Raw genomic sequence first — 15,165 nt, 5'->3', positions numbered from 1 at the left:
AATCCCACTGAAATGTGAAATGTACCTAAAATTAACAAAGGCAATGTCTCATCCTATATCTCTGATTTCATTCAGGCTTGAAGAAGTAGGTCAACATCACACAAAGTACAAAGCATGGGAGCAGAGAGACCTAGGTTTGCTCCCAGCTCTGTGCCTTCAAAGTCACTCATTGGTGATCTGAAGTAAGGAACAATAGTTGTTCTCAGTCTTAGACTGTGTTGTCCTTTGAATGATGGAGTGGAATTAGATCATCTCCAAAGGCCCTGGTAGCTCTAATATTCTACTGCTGAACTCAGACTGACATCTGAGACAGACTCATGGGACTTATTTTCAAGTTTTCATTCCTATAATGATATGTGGATTACTAGGGGCTGAAGTATTGGGAAGATATCTTGGAAATTTCTTCATATAGACATCAGAAGAAATAGTTAACAGAGATTTTTGTACCATTTCTGTTTAATATTCCTTATTTCTCTGGACAAGAAATAAGATCTTGAAAATATCTTCAAAAATAGTATGGCACTCTCTTCCTCTACCCCTGGAGATTCCACTGGATAAGAAAGTTCTGAAAGCCACATGGGAATTCGGCCAAGCACTCCCTTCTGCAGCACTCCTAGGAAAGAGGATCCAAGGATTTGCTGACAGCCAACTAGGGGTCCATTCTGAGCCATCTGCAGATACTCTAGAGACATTGTGCTCTTTCAATGAGGAAATGCCACACATATTTAAAAAAAGCTATATTCACTACCTATTTCCTGACCCACCACAGTCTGCAGGTCTATTTCCCTGCAGACCACCACAGTCTCTGCTCACCAGTCTTTCTTTGAAAACCTAAACAACACTGTGACAGCCATAATGCTTCCATTTAAATTTCTGAGGCAATATTTTTAAGATCCTTGGAAGCTATATTGACAACTATAGCCAGTTTATGACTTCATTTTTTAAAATTAGTACTGTTTTGTATCTATTTTTGAGTAGCAATCACCCCAAAACTCAGTGCTTGAAACAACGATTTATTATTTCCCATGCTTCTGTGGGTTGATGAGGTTTTTCTGCTAGACTCACTTGGGCTCACTTATTTTGCTGCATTCAACTGGAGAGAGTCTCTGACTCCTTAACTGATGTCTGGCAGTTAGCCCTGGCTGTTGACTGGGCGACCTCGGTTCTCCTCAGTGAGGCCTCTTATCTTCCAGTGGGCTAGACTGGTTTCCTTGCATGGTGGCTTCAGGGCAGCACTTCAAGGTAACAAAGTGGAGGCCACAGACTTCTTATGAACTAACCTCAGAAGTTGTACATTATTTCTGGCACATCCATTGGTCAAAGCAAGTCACAAGTCCAGATCAGAGTAAGGAGGTGGGGAAATAGACGATCTCTTCTAGGAGGTGCAGCGAAGTCAAAGAGACATATATGCAGGAATTGCTGCTCTTTTCACCTCCATCTGCCACAGATAACTTTTACAATGAGGCAAACCATAAGAGATTCTTAAATACAGAGAACAAACTGAGGGTTGGTGGAGGTGGGGAAAATGGATGATGGGAATTGAGGAGGGCACTAGTTGGGATGAGCACTGAGTGTTTTATGTAAGTGATGAATCACTGGGTTCTACTCCTGAAGGGAAGACTACACCATATGTTATCTAATGTGAGAATAAAAAAAATAAAAAATAAAAAATAAAAAACAAAAAAAATCATAAAAAATAAAATAAAATGATTTTAAAAAGTAAAACAGTACAACCATGGAAAAAGCAGAATGTACCAATAACTATAAATAAGGAAATAAAAATCAGCCTTAATCCCACCACCCAGGAGAATGATTGTTAACATCAGTACATGTATGCCCAACATTTTTCTATACATCTTTACATCAGGTCAAAAAATACGTATAGTTTTATTCCCTGTTTTTATAACCCAACAGTATGTCCTAAGCTTTTCCTTACAATGTCTCTAATATCTTATATTTAATGTGCCATAATTTATTTAGGTATTATATATATTTTTATTACAACAAATAATAATGTAGTGAAGCTTTCCATGTAAATCTTTGTGCATATCTCTGATTATTTCTTTAAGGTCAAGTCCATAAAGTAGAATTGCTAGGTCAAAAGAGATATATATTTTAAAACTTTGAGATATTTTGCTAAATGACCTCTCATAAAAAAGTTGATATTATGTTCTCAACAGAGAAATATAAGAAATCCCTGTTTCTCCCTTTTCCTTAACCCTGGTGAATCTGAGAGATAAATGCTGACATTCATAATTATATCAGTTTGTATAGCATTGTCAATAATGTTAAACCTTTTTCCCATTTTTATCTGCCATTTGTATTCCCTCATGAACCCAGCCTATTGCTTGTCTCTCCATTTGGGAATATCAAGAAGAAAAAATGGAGAAGAAGTTATAATGGGAAGCACTTTCCTTAATTATCATTATATGCATCTGTTTTTCCTATAGGTAAGTAGTTTACTACAGATTTGAGCACTTAAAAGTGATAAAATAATTATTCCTCATGAGTCAAAGAGACCATGACTCTGGTCTGGTGGGGAAGAGGAAAGGGGAGGGGAGGGGAGGGAAGGGAAGAGAGGGAGGGAGAAAGGAAGGAGAGGAGAGGGGAGGAGAGGAGAGGAGAGGAGAGGAGAGGAGAGGCAGGGAGAGAAAGAGAAGAAAGTAAAGAAAGTTATGTGCTCAAGAGAAGGTAGATAGAGGTGAAGAAAGAACGCTAGAATTAACTTAATGAGCAGAGATGGATCAGAGAGGTTTAGAAAATTAGTATTGGCTGGATGTCAGTGTAGAACTAAATGAGGAGAACACAAGGTATAAGAACGAGGGAGATTTGGCAACCCATTACTGCATTTGGGATATGTCAGTGTTTTCCACCAAAATTCAGTGATTATCCTTAAAAAATTAACAAAAGATTCTGAACCCTCACAGGATATTTCAACAACATGGTATATTTCAATAGCACAAGAGATTCTAGTTTGGTCTTCAACTTGAAATGAAATAGAACCAGATAAAAAAGTAGAATAAATTCGCAGGCCAACATTTACCCATTCATTTACTGAGCCAACCAATAGCCATTGTCATCTGCCATGCGCCAGAGACAGTGTGAGTACTGGAGATATAGAGAAGCATTAAGTAATGATTCTTGCTCCCAGGCAACTTAAAATCTAGTAAGGCATCAAATGTTAGGGAAGAGAAACAACAGGGAAGAGAAGAGACACCTAATGATATCTAATTATTTAGTCTATGAACCTATGATGTATCTGCAGTGAGAGCTTACACTTTAGCATTGTAAACTTGTCTCACCACTAAGAATAAACCAGAAAACATGGCCTTTTCCCCCCAAAGTATAACTTAAAGCAAGGCACCTCCAATCCAGAATCTCCCAAATTGTATTTGTTCTCAAATCATGACCAACACCAAAAGATTCCAGGCTCAGCCACATGCCTTTCCAGAAACCGTCTTCCACTGTGAGTCTCTGATCTCTGGTGTGAAGTCCTGGTTACCCAGTCCAGACCCCCTCCTCCTTCATAACAAGTCCTCACTTGGGATCTCAGGTCCTCTCGTGTTAGCAGAACCCAATCAAGGCCGTCTCAATCCCCAAATTTTGAGTCTAAAGAATCATATAAGTCCTAAAATCTCATTTTAAACATGAGATTCTAAGGAGTTTGAACTTCAAAGTGAGTGCATCGGAGTCTCAGTTCCTTTACTTTTAGGAACCTCTTTGTCCCCTTTGTAAATTTGCTTTCCTTCTCCAAGTGACCAGTTCAAATTCCAGAAATCTCAAAAGCTCAGTGAATCAGTAACTAACCAGATGTTTCCCAATCCATGTTCTTTTCCTGAGTACATGAAGATAATTTACCACTTAGACTTAATTCAGAGATTATGATAGGAGTTAGAGCCCAGTATCAGGAAATCCCATCAACATATTATAGGTGGCCAAATGAATAGAAAGCAAAAACCAGAAACCTGGTAAGGCTCTAGAAAGCCATATTTATTATGTATGTTATGTGTCAGCTGCTGACCATATACCACCAATTATCATGTAGCACAACCATAATCATGTCATTAAAATGTATGTAAGTCTATTTTTAATGAGATTTTATCTGTCTACATTCACACACATATAAAGAGATGGAGAGATATGCTCTTCTTTATTCTCTCCTCCAGATCCTCTTCTTTTATTTTCTCCTCCCCAGTGTCCCTTTCTGCAATCATCTCCACCTAGTATCTCTCTCACCTCTGCTTTTGTCCATACCCAACAGTTAGGTCAGTTAGCCTAGCATTACCACAAGTAACTTTACAACAAATGCCAATAACATACTATTGTCTATTAGATATTTCCAGAATCCAAAGGACCTGGATGCTCCAATTATTAGTCCTTTGGACAAAAAATTCAGTGAGCCACTCTGGGATACTCTTTTTGGACACTGGAATGCAAATTTTCTCCTTTAATATTTACTTATTTATTTTAAAGTTTATTTATTCTTGAGGGAGACAGAGCATGAGCTGGGGAGGGGCAGAGCGAGAGAGAGACACAGAATCTGAAGCAGGATCCAGGCTCTGAGCTGTCAGCACCGAGCCGGAAATGGGGCTCGAACTCACAAGCTGTGAGATCATGATCTGAGTCAAAGTCGAGCATTTAACCAACTGAGCCTCCCTGGTGCCCCATCAAATTTTCTTCTTATAACTGACTTGAATCTGATTAGAAGCCCGATTAGTGAAGAGACTTTATGGTTCACAGCTAATTGAAAGAATCAAATCATCAAGTTTTATAGAACCATTTTTTTTCTCTGCTTGATGGTGCAGAGCTCTACAGTCTTAATCAGGTACCTATGTAACACTTGAGCAGATCCCAAAGATAATTTTTGAGGGATGTATGGCCCTATTTCCAAGAGAACCTATAACTAATCTCTATTCAGGGTGGGTCAGCTTCTCAATATTTTTAAGTTTTTATTTAAATTTCAGTTATTTAACATACAGTGAAATATTAGTTTCAAGTGTACAATTTAGTGATTCAACACATACAATATCCAGTGCTCATCAAAACCAATGCACTCTTTAATCCCTATCACTTATTTAATCCACCCACCCCTACCTCCCCTCTAGTGAGCATCAGTTTGTTTTCTATAGTTAAGAGTCTGTTTCTTGTTTTGCCTGCCTCTCACATTTTTCCCCTATGCTCATTTGTTTTGTTTCTTAAATTCCACATATAAGTGAAATCATATGGTATTTGTCTGTCTCTCATTGATTTATTTCACTTAGTATTATGCTCTCCATCCATGTTGTTGCAAATGGAAAGATTTCACTTTTTTTATGGCTGGATAACATATTTTATTTATCCATTCATATGTCAATGGACACGAGTTGCTGCCATAATTTGGCTATTGTGGATAATGCTGCTCTAAACATTGGAGTGTGTATATCCCTCTGAATTAGTGAGTTTGTATCTTTGGGTAAATATCTAGTAGGACAATTGCGGGATCATAGGGTAGTTCTATTTCTAACTTTTTGAGGAACTTCCATACTGTTTTCCAGAGTCAGCCTCTCAGTTTTTATTTGCATTTCAGCTTTTACATCTAAAATCAACTTGGATGGTTTTTCATATACTGTAGACAGTATATGAATCCATAAGATAAAAGAGCAGCACTTCCATACCTCATCAGAGGACTAACTCGAGCCAAAAATAGAGCTAGAAACTTGTGTTTCAGAGACCTGCAAACTTCCTGTGGTTATTGGGTTTTCTGGTCTCCTACTATTTTATTCAGAAGCACCATGAATTTTTAAAAGTTAAACATACATTCAAATGCAATTTATAAACTGTAAACATGTACAAATAAGTTTACCCTAAAATCCTAAAAAATAGAAAATGTTAAAGAATGAGAAAATTTTAATAAAAAGAGAAGCTCTATTATTTACATCTAATTACTTTATTACTTCTCTTTCATTTCTAACTTTATTCATTTAGGTCTTCTCTCTCTCTTGCTCTCTTTTTTGTGTGTGTGTCAAGCTTATCAATTTTGTTTATCTTTTCAAAGAATCAGCTCTTAATTTCATCAGTCTTTTTTATTTTTATTTTTTGGTCTCTGTTTCATTTATTTCTATTCTTATCTTTATTCTTCCTTCTACTAACCTAGGTGTATTTTATATGTCTTCATTTCAATTTTTAAGATAAGTTCATAACACTTCAGGATCATTCAAATTTGCCTTTCTATGTATAACTCCTATCTTGCTATGTATTCCTGCAGTTAAATAGTACAATCTAAGTAAGCAATGATAGGCCAGTGATTGTAAAGAAAAATTTGCAGACTTAAATTACATCTATATGGTTATTCTATATGATTATTTGGGGGTTAATTGCACTGAAGATTTTAAATTCAGGGCACCTGGGTGGCTCAGTCAGCTGAGTGTCCGACTTCAGCTCCTTCGGTCCTGATCTCATAGTTCATGAGTTTGAGGAGCATGCATAGGGCTCTTTCTGTCCCTCCCCTGCTCATTCTCTCTCTCTCTCTCTCTCTCTCAATCTCTCTCTCAAAAATAATAAGCATTTAAAAATATTTTAATTCAAAAAGTGAATACAAATTGAGCAGTATGATATTTTTTGTCTGATAAGTGCACAAAAATATTATGCTGAATATAAAGAGTAGCTTTAAAATTGACATTTGGTCTTTTTTAGTAAAAGGCAAAAGATTTATACGATCTGAAGAGAAACCAGAGTATTGACATTTGGTCTTTTTAACGGTTTTTGTTTGTTTTAAAACTAGAGAATGAATCAAGAAATAATTATTATTGATCATTACATAGTTGTTACTAGAAATAGTAAAGATGTAGAGAATGTAAATGTGTACATATGAAATATATGTAGAGGCATGTTAGAGTGATCCCCGCCAGGTGTCAAATATGCGAGGCATGCCTCTAACTACAAGTGTTGCCAAAGGGCATAGTCACTATCTCTGTTGCCCAGGCTCACTGTAACCCACACACATTCTACCCAGTTCTCACTCCTTCCCTTAGTACCATCTGAGATCTGTAACTCTACAAGAGCTTGTAGCTTGGTTTCCTTACCTGTTTTCTTCCAGTTTCTTCCACAGCAGTGGCCTTAGTAAGCTTTATAAAATATAAATGATCTTATATAAATAAGTCAGATCATCCCTAAGCAGAATGCTCCAGTAATTTCCCATCCAACTTACAATAAACCTGGAGCCCTTATGTTGGCTGACAAGTGCACTTCTGTTTTCTTTACTCATTTTACTGTCTTCAGACACACTGCTTTTGTTGTATTCTTTCAACAGACCAACCCCTCTGCCTTAAGCTCTATAAACTTGCTGACCCCTTAGCCCAAAACGTTTGTCCCAGCTTTTTCTATGGCTTACCCCACACATCTACAGCTCATTGCTTACAAGCCATCTTTTCTAAGATGTCTTCCCTGAATACATTGCATTATATACCGTAACAAAGAAGCACATCCAATTGTCTTACCTTCATTTCCTTCCTTTAGGGCACTTTTCAATATCTGACATATTGTATAGTTATTTTCCACCTTAGAGTATACTCTCTAGAGGGCAAAAACCTTGCCTGCATTGCCCACTGCTGAGTCACCAGAACTAGAATTAGTATAGAAAAACTCAATAGTCATTGATTAGCAAATGAAGTAATGTACCCAATTTTTATACCAAATCCAAGCCTGTGCTCTTTTGTGTTCTCTGTTATTCTTTTATTTCCTCAACTCTTATCAGGGAATTAAGGAAGCATCCTTGCCTTTTTGCTGGTATCACTGAGCCCCATTCTCAAAGTTTCCTGAGAGACATATGGAGAAGAAATAGCTGTTCTTCAGAGGGCATCTTTAAGGCAAGGAACAGTGAGGTTGGTCACAGCAAAAGTAGAGCCAGGCTTCCCCACCTGATGGCCTCCAATAGTGGTCATCCAACACCGATTCTCTGCTTCTTCATCTAGCTTTGAAATATGGGATTCAATCCTGGTGACCATGTACTCCATCCATACTGGAGACCGTATCATATACGGGTCCAGTTGTCTTAAATAAGGGATTGTAGAGATCCACTTAATTTCTCAGCCACTAATGATGTAAAAAGAGGTCATATGACTCAGAACTGAACAATGGCATAACAGGGGAAATCTTCTTGAGTTTCTAGGGGATAATCTTGCTTCCAAAACGAAAAGGCAAAGCCTCTAGAATAGAATGATCTTACCCAAACCTTCCTTTCTGTGGGGAATAAGCTTAGGAATTCCCTGAGCTTGCACCATGGGTTAACAAGGCATAAAGAATAGAAAGCCACAGGATGAATGCATCCAAGATTAGATAAACAAGATTAGATAAGCAAAGCAAAGGCCCTCAGTATAGGACAAAGATGTAGGAATCGAAAATTTCAGGGTGAAAACATCCAAGATTAGGTAAACAAGATTAGGTATTCAGGGCAGAAGCAGAAGCGCCACCCAATTTAGTACAATAGCAGAAAGCTGCTTTCACAGGAACAAAGGACAAAAACAGGTAAACAGGGCGATAGATCCCAGTTGCCCAAAGCTGAGCTAACTAGCAAAAGAAAGGTGCCTTACTGACCCTGAGGTAGCATACTCTACCTTTTTTCCCCTAGGCAAGTTCAGGTAAAGAGAGGTGGTGCCTCACGTCTGCTGTAAACAACCATCTGCCCAGTGCCAGGATTTTGTTTTGTGTTGACCAAACCCCTAACACTGCATATATTCAAAACTCCCTTTCCCTCATGCCCATGAGTTAATGTTCAAGATTTATTGCCTCTTTGTACACATATATCATGCTTGTAAGCCTAATGAAAATGGAGAAAGGACCCTTAGTCAGAGCTCTTGTCTCCTGCCAGACATTAGCCTCTCTTGCATTTCTATCCTGCATCTGCCCTTTTGCTGGACCCAGAGTCTGCAACATCTTCCTGCTCAGGATCTTGGCTGAAGATGTGATACTTGCTACCTTGGGCCTATGGAAAGATAAGATCAAGGATGAAAATCCAATGAACTGAGGATGGTAGGAAAAAAGGGAAGAGATCAAGCTTGATCTCCAGTAAGAACCTTCAATCCAACACTAGGCTTCTGGTTAAGTAAATAGTACACTTCCTTGTTTGCAAACTAGTGCTAATCGTGTTTTCTGTTACTTTTCCACAAATGGGATTATTCAGGAGCAGTAAAATGATGTCTAAACAGGTGACAGATAGGGCCCTCACTCAGCTGACCATAAAGTCACCTCTTGCTGATGAAGGATCAAACAAGAGAGTATAATACGGGGCGTTAACAGAAGGCTCAGGTGCTGGCCTTATCAGGTTGCCAAGAAGAAAGGAAAGGGAAGAATAAAAAGACAGGAGCACTCCCATTGCCAGAGAACCAGAACAAAGGCAGCTGTTGCTTATCACGAGGACACACTGAAGTTTATCACAGTTGTGTGTCACACCCAAGCAAGCAGTTCTTTGAAATTGTACTGGGGCGTGTATTTGTATGTATATGCTTTCCTATGTGTTGAGAGGTGCCTAGGTCAGTTACCACAGGGTATAAAATATCCTCTCCTGGTCAGCCTTTGCAGACCTCTTCTGAACTCGTCTGTGAGTGATTTCTCTGCAGTCACCCTCCCTTATTCTTCAAACAGCTTGGAGAGATCCAGACTCGTCCAGACTGGCACTGATTTTCTCCTGTCTGTTCTCTCTTGAGACTCTTTAGGTGCTCTTTTCCCTTCCTTCTCAAACATACTGGAGCTCAGAGATCTCAGTGTTCTATCTTTCCCCCCAGCTCCAGGACACTGCTGTTCTACAGGATGAAGCCTACCTCTTGCTTCCTTCTCACTCTCATCCCCCTTCTCCAGCTGATGATCCCAGGATATGCTCAGTGTTCCTTGGACTCCATCGTGGATAAAAAGATAAAGGAAGCTCTCACTGGCTTAGGTAACTGACTGAGGGCAGGGAGTGGGAGAGAACCCCTGATCACGCCACCTATTCCTAAACCTAACTTCTTCTCGGTCCCATCCCCAGATCTCAGCTTCTATTAAGTCTACTCAAGCTTAATCTTCCTGGGCAGGGCGTTTTCTGCTCCCTTATCCCACTGGACTCCTGGCTAAAATTTCAGGTTGCCCTGGTGATAATGAGCTTGATGATGATGGTAATGAGGATGCAGATAGTTATAATTTGTGGACACTCATTATGAATGAGATATAATGCAAAAATTTACATTGATGACCTCACTTAATTTTCACTTTATGAGGTAAGTACAACTATTACTTTCATTTTATAAGTGAGAAAACTGAACTTTAAAACCTAGTGAGTAGCATGATTATGAACACAGTGACACCTCTGATGTAAAAGGAGATTTGGAAGAGGATTATGGGAAAAAGATTTCTTAGGCAATACCCCTTCTTCTCTCCTATTCAGAGTTAAATCCTGCCCCAACAAAGAGGATTTCATGTACCAGTGTCTATAGCAAAGGAAGACTGTCTTCCTGCCCTGCAGGTAAGTAACTTCATGAGGAGGAATGGTGAGGAAGGTGCCTTGCGCCGATCCCATCCATCCCCAGCACCTACACCTTCCCCTTGGCTCACTATCATATTAGCCTGGAACTGAACTTTAACCTCTGGTTCCCAGAGATCTCTTACCCATTCTTATTTCCCTTAACGATGCTACTGAGGGCTCTTGGGTTTCTGCCTCTTTCTTTTCCATCTCCCTTTCATGACCTCACATACCAACCCTCCCTCTTTTCATTGCCCTGTTGTGATCTGTCACCTATGGTTCCCCCTGTCCTTCATCTCCCTTGTTCAGTGAGTAGGGCCAGCATAGAAGTAAATATATCATGAATCTCAGGAAAGAAATGCCCAGGCCCCTTACTTTCACAGGCCTCTTCCATGGCCCTATACCTAAGTTTGTTTTAGTGATTTTTATATTTTTCTCCTTAAAGAGGGCTCTAAAAATCAAATTAGCTTTTAGTCCCACAAAACTTATATCTACCCCTGGGCTGCATAGATATGAGAAATGATAGGGATACACCTTCGTCCTCTCAAAATCTGAGGGTTTTTGACATCTGTGTCTCATCTTTTGACAAAGGGTTCAGACATCTGTGTCTCCTGTGTCCATACAGGTATGGTTGTTACTGGCTGTGCTTGTGGCTATGGCTGTGGTTCCTGGGATATCCGGGGGGAAACCACATGCCACTGCCAGTGCAGCACTATGGACTGGACCACTGCCCGCTGCTGCCATCTGGTCTGAGGGAGAGGAGCATGAGGACCCAACTGTGTGACTATGCGTATAGTGAAAATATACACCAAACAGGAAAACTGACTCAAACTGTGCCTTTCATTTGTTACAACCTGCTTCTTGGGTAGTAAAGACAATTTTTGCATCTCTCTATGTTTGTATTTTTGATATTACAGTCCCTGGTTTATAATTCCTCTAGCCAGAAAATTTCTCCAGTGCCCCAATTACTCCATTTCAGCAAGGATTAATAAAAATATGGGGATAATGAAAAACCTGAGATTGATATTCCAGTCTCCCAGTTCCCTCATTGTTTAAGAAAAGGACAATGGCTATGCCAGACATTTTGCTTGACCCTAGAGGTACAGAGAAAGAAAATAACATTCATGCTCCTATGAGGTTCACTGAATAGAACAGTGGTTCCAAACTAAATGCAGGCAGATTTTCCAACCTGGAGGCAGGTAAGGATAGTCTTAAAAGAATAAATTTCTAGATTTCTGGCTTGTTTATATACTATTTCCTAAACTTATGTGTCAAAGATCTATTTTAATCAAAGTGATTAATTTGCCATTGTCTTTCTTTCCCATAACAAAACAAAAATACAGTATTTACCTGCCATTTAACCTTACCATAATTCATCACCCTGGGATTAAATATCTGCAGAATGGAAAGGAATGATCCAAAATACTGACACCAATGTTAAGTGATCCAGTGACTGGGTAGCAAGTCCTTTCACAAGTTGCAGGACTTTCAGTGTTTGGCACAATATTGAAAGAGAGTATCATCCAGCTATCAATTGGTAGACCACCAAAAATAATTTTAATAATAAGTTTCAGAGTGATTTTTAACAAATAACTCAAAAGAAATTCAAATAAGTTGAATGATATTCCTATAATAAAAATTTTCCCTTCCTACGTGCTTAATTATGAAGTAATTATCTCAAAGCTCATAAATATGAAAAGGAAAAAGAAAACTATTTTGGCTCTAAATTTCATCTCTCTCTAGGATTATTTATTCATGGATAAACAAGTTACTCAAAGAAGAAAAAATAGCTCCATGTCTCTCTTTTAGGAATTACATTGCCAAGAGCACCTGGATGGCTAAGTCAGTTGAGCATCTGGCTTCAGCTCAGGTCATGATCTCACAGTTCATGTGTTCCATCCCCACGTCAGGCTCTGTGCTGACAGCTAGCTCAGAGCCTGGAGCCTGTCTTTGGATTCTGTGTCTCCTTCTCTCTCTGACCCTCCCCTGCTCATGCTCTCTCTCTCTCTCTCTCTCTCTCTCTCTCAAAAATAAAACATTAAAAAAATTTTTAAAGAATTACATTTCTAAAATATACAATTAGTGTTTATTACATATCAGTATTTGTTATAGACATTTGTTCGATTGTGTGCTATTAATCAGTGTAGTAATAACTCAATACCCCTACTAATGGCAAGTAGAATGAATATTTTAAAATATAAACCAAAATCATGTCAAATTTCTGTCCAAATTACACATTCTAGTGACTTCTCAATACACAGAAAATAAAATCCCAAGCCTTTATCGTGGCCAACATTATCTGAATCTAGCCATTGGGTATATCTCCAACTTCATTTCTGATCCCTCACCCTGACTACATCTGAGTTCTTGGTGTTCCTATAAGTGATGATCACCCTCCTTCCTCAGGCCTTTCCACATCATGGTCCCTCTCCCCTATAGTTACATGGTTCTTCACACCCAAGGTCAATCTTATTTCAGAGAAGCTTTTCCAGAATGCTCTATCTCTTGTCCTTTATTTTTTTTAATGTTTTTTTTTTAGCCCTGGCTTCAAAGTATGGATTTATCCATTAGTATACTATCTCTCCCCTTGAAAAATGTAATCCATGAAAGATGAAATTTTTCTAACTTGGATATCATTGAATCCCCAATGCTTAGAACAGAACCTGGCCCATGGAGGAGTTTGCAAAGGACAAATTAGCCTACTATTAAGTTTGAGTCAGCTCCCTCTCTTGTTTTCTATCCAGCTTCCTGTACCCCACTATTGGTTACTGAGGAACAAATATTGTTTCATTGGCCCCTGGGTCCCAGGCTCAAGGTGACTGTAGAAGAAATAGCTGTATATCAGAGGACATGTCTTTTAAAGAAAAAGTCAGAGGATGAAGGTGGAAGTCATAGAGGTTAAGACAGTAGAAGCAGAAGTGGATCTTATAGTTCTGGCTGATATGGTTGCTTACCAAGTGACCAATTTCCCCTTCTTCTGTGTGAACATCATCCTGGTTTCATTCAGAATGTTAATGTGCCCATTCCCAAGGATAAATTATTGTTCAAGTCAATAATGGAACTTCTACTCCTCTTGGCCAAGTATTTTCTTTCCTAGACAACTTTACATGGGGTGGAGTTGGGGCATGTGACCCATATCAAACCAGGAAGACAGAGGAGAACACTGTTTGGGTCTTCTGACAAAGAGTTTGCTTGTCATCTGCCTAGATGAAAAAGAGAGACTCAAAACTGTCAATGACAATTTTGTTGCTTTGGATTTGGGTGTGACAAGGTGAGGTCTGGAGCTGTGACCATGAAGTTAGTCAACCATCTTGTGATCTTCAAGGAGAAACCATAGGGATGGTGAAGATGAAGGGGGAAAGAATCTGAAGAATCTGTCAGAACAGAGAATCTAAACAAAGTATAGAATCATTGAAACCTCATTTTTTCATAAGTAAATAGTCAATGTTTGTATTCATTCATTTTTACAAGTATTTATTAAGTTCTGCTGTGTGATTGGCGATGGGATTCAATGGTGGCTAAAATAGACAAAAGTTACTGCATTTCTGGAGGTTCCATTCCAATTATAAACTTCTACCTGCTGGGATTTTTATTAGTGTCCCATGGACAGAATTAGTCAAGAATAATGTAATAATATCTGAGCAGATGACAAGCAGCTTCCTGTGACCACATCTTTCTGTCTCTTCCTGTTGAAGGAATGATCAAAAGGTATCTGTAATGAGGGATATCAGCAAATTTGGCAATTCCTGGCAAACCAGTGACCAAGCTTGTGGGACTGCCAAAAAAGAGTGGGATAGGGTAAAGAGAAAGATGGAAAAACTTCCCCAGCAGAAAATCAGAGAAAAGGTAGCTGGTCCCTCTCTAGACACAATGGAGATTGTTTCAGCTTCTTTCTGGAAGCTTGACCCTTTCTGGCTGCTTCAGATCCCAAGTACAGCCCATGTTTGTAGGTGGAGGGGAGGGAATACCCTCATCACATGCTGCCATGTTGAAAAACATTCCTGCCCTCCCAACCATGGCAGCCCTTCCTGAAACCTGGCTGTGTGAACCTGATGCATAGTTCTCTTTTCCGACATCTCTGCTCTCCCTAGTCTGGCTGCTTCCTGACTGTCCTTTCCTACCTCTCCCCTCTGGACCCCCAAATTGTTTTCATCTTCTCTCCATTTTTTTTTCTCATAGAAGGACACTGCCTTCAAGCAGGATGAAGACATCTGCTCACCTCCTTCTCCTCATTCCCCCTTCCAACTCATGAGCTCAGGTGATGCTCTCAGGGCCACTGACACTTCAGCAGATGAAAAGGTAAGAACAGCTCTGGGGGAGCTGGCTAACTTATAATGGAGGTGGGGGAAGTTTTATCCCAAATTCTCAATCCTGCTATTTGATTCTGCTCCGTTCCTTAGCCCATCTCCAGATGGCAACCTCTAACTGGAAGATTCATACCCCACCCCCTTGCCTTATCTGTGCCTAATGGGCTCTCAGAGCTGCTAGTGACTCAGTGATGAAGTCTACATCTAACATTCTTGAGCACGTGACATGTGCTAGGCACTGTTAGGCATTCTGTTATTATTAACTTCTCACTATAACTTTATGAGGTAATACTGTTATTTCCATTATACAGAAGAGAAAACTGAGGCTTAGACAAGTTCTGTAATTTATCCAGCAGTACACAACTATAAGCAGAAGGGTAATGTGGGATT

The 15,165-nt window shown here is 39.3% G+C and overlaps 1 protein-coding gene across 1 annotated transcript; it reads left to right on the top strand.

The window, feature by feature from the left end:
* Positions 1-9,546: 9,546 nt before the first annotated feature.
* Positions 9,547-11,360, top strand: RETNLB (resistin like beta). The gene is made up of 4 exons (XM_029940687.1): positions 9,547-9,574; positions 9,759-9,910; positions 10,394-10,471; positions 11,094-11,360. Exons 2-4 carry the CDS (start codon positions 9,784-9,786, stop codon positions 11,219-11,221), a joined length of 333 nt encoding a protein of 110 aa, XP_029796547.1. The 5' UTR covers positions 9,547-9,574; positions 9,759-9,783; the 3' UTR covers positions 11,222-11,360.
* Positions 11,361-15,165: the final 3,805 nt, after the last annotated feature.

This window comes from Suricata suricatta, chromosome 5 (assembly GCF_006229205.1).
Source record: "Suricata suricatta isolate VVHF042 chromosome 5, meerkat_22Aug2017_6uvM2_HiC, whole genome shotgun sequence".
NCBI lineage: Eukaryota > Metazoa > Chordata > Mammalia > Carnivora > Herpestidae > Suricata > Suricata suricatta.
The sequence above is the reverse complement of the archived record's forward strand: the minus strand, read 5'-3'. Positions and strand labels throughout refer to the sequence as shown.

What these genes read in the sequence shown, in the direction of transcription:
- RETNLB (XM_029940687.1), top strand. Translation starts at nt 9,784, where the DNA reads ATGAAGCCTACCTCTTGCTTCCTTCTCACTCTCATCCCCCTTCTCCAG. An exon ending in GGAAGCTCTCACTGGCTTAG is followed by an intron (nt 9,911 to 10,393) that starts GTAACTGACTGA and finishes TCTCCTATTCAG; the next exon opens with AGTTAAATCCTGCCCCAACA. An exon ending in ACTGTCTTCCTGCCCTGCAG is followed by an intron (nt 10,472 to 11,093) that starts GTAAGTAACTTC and finishes GTGTCCATACAG; the next exon opens with GTATGGTTGTTACTGGCTGT.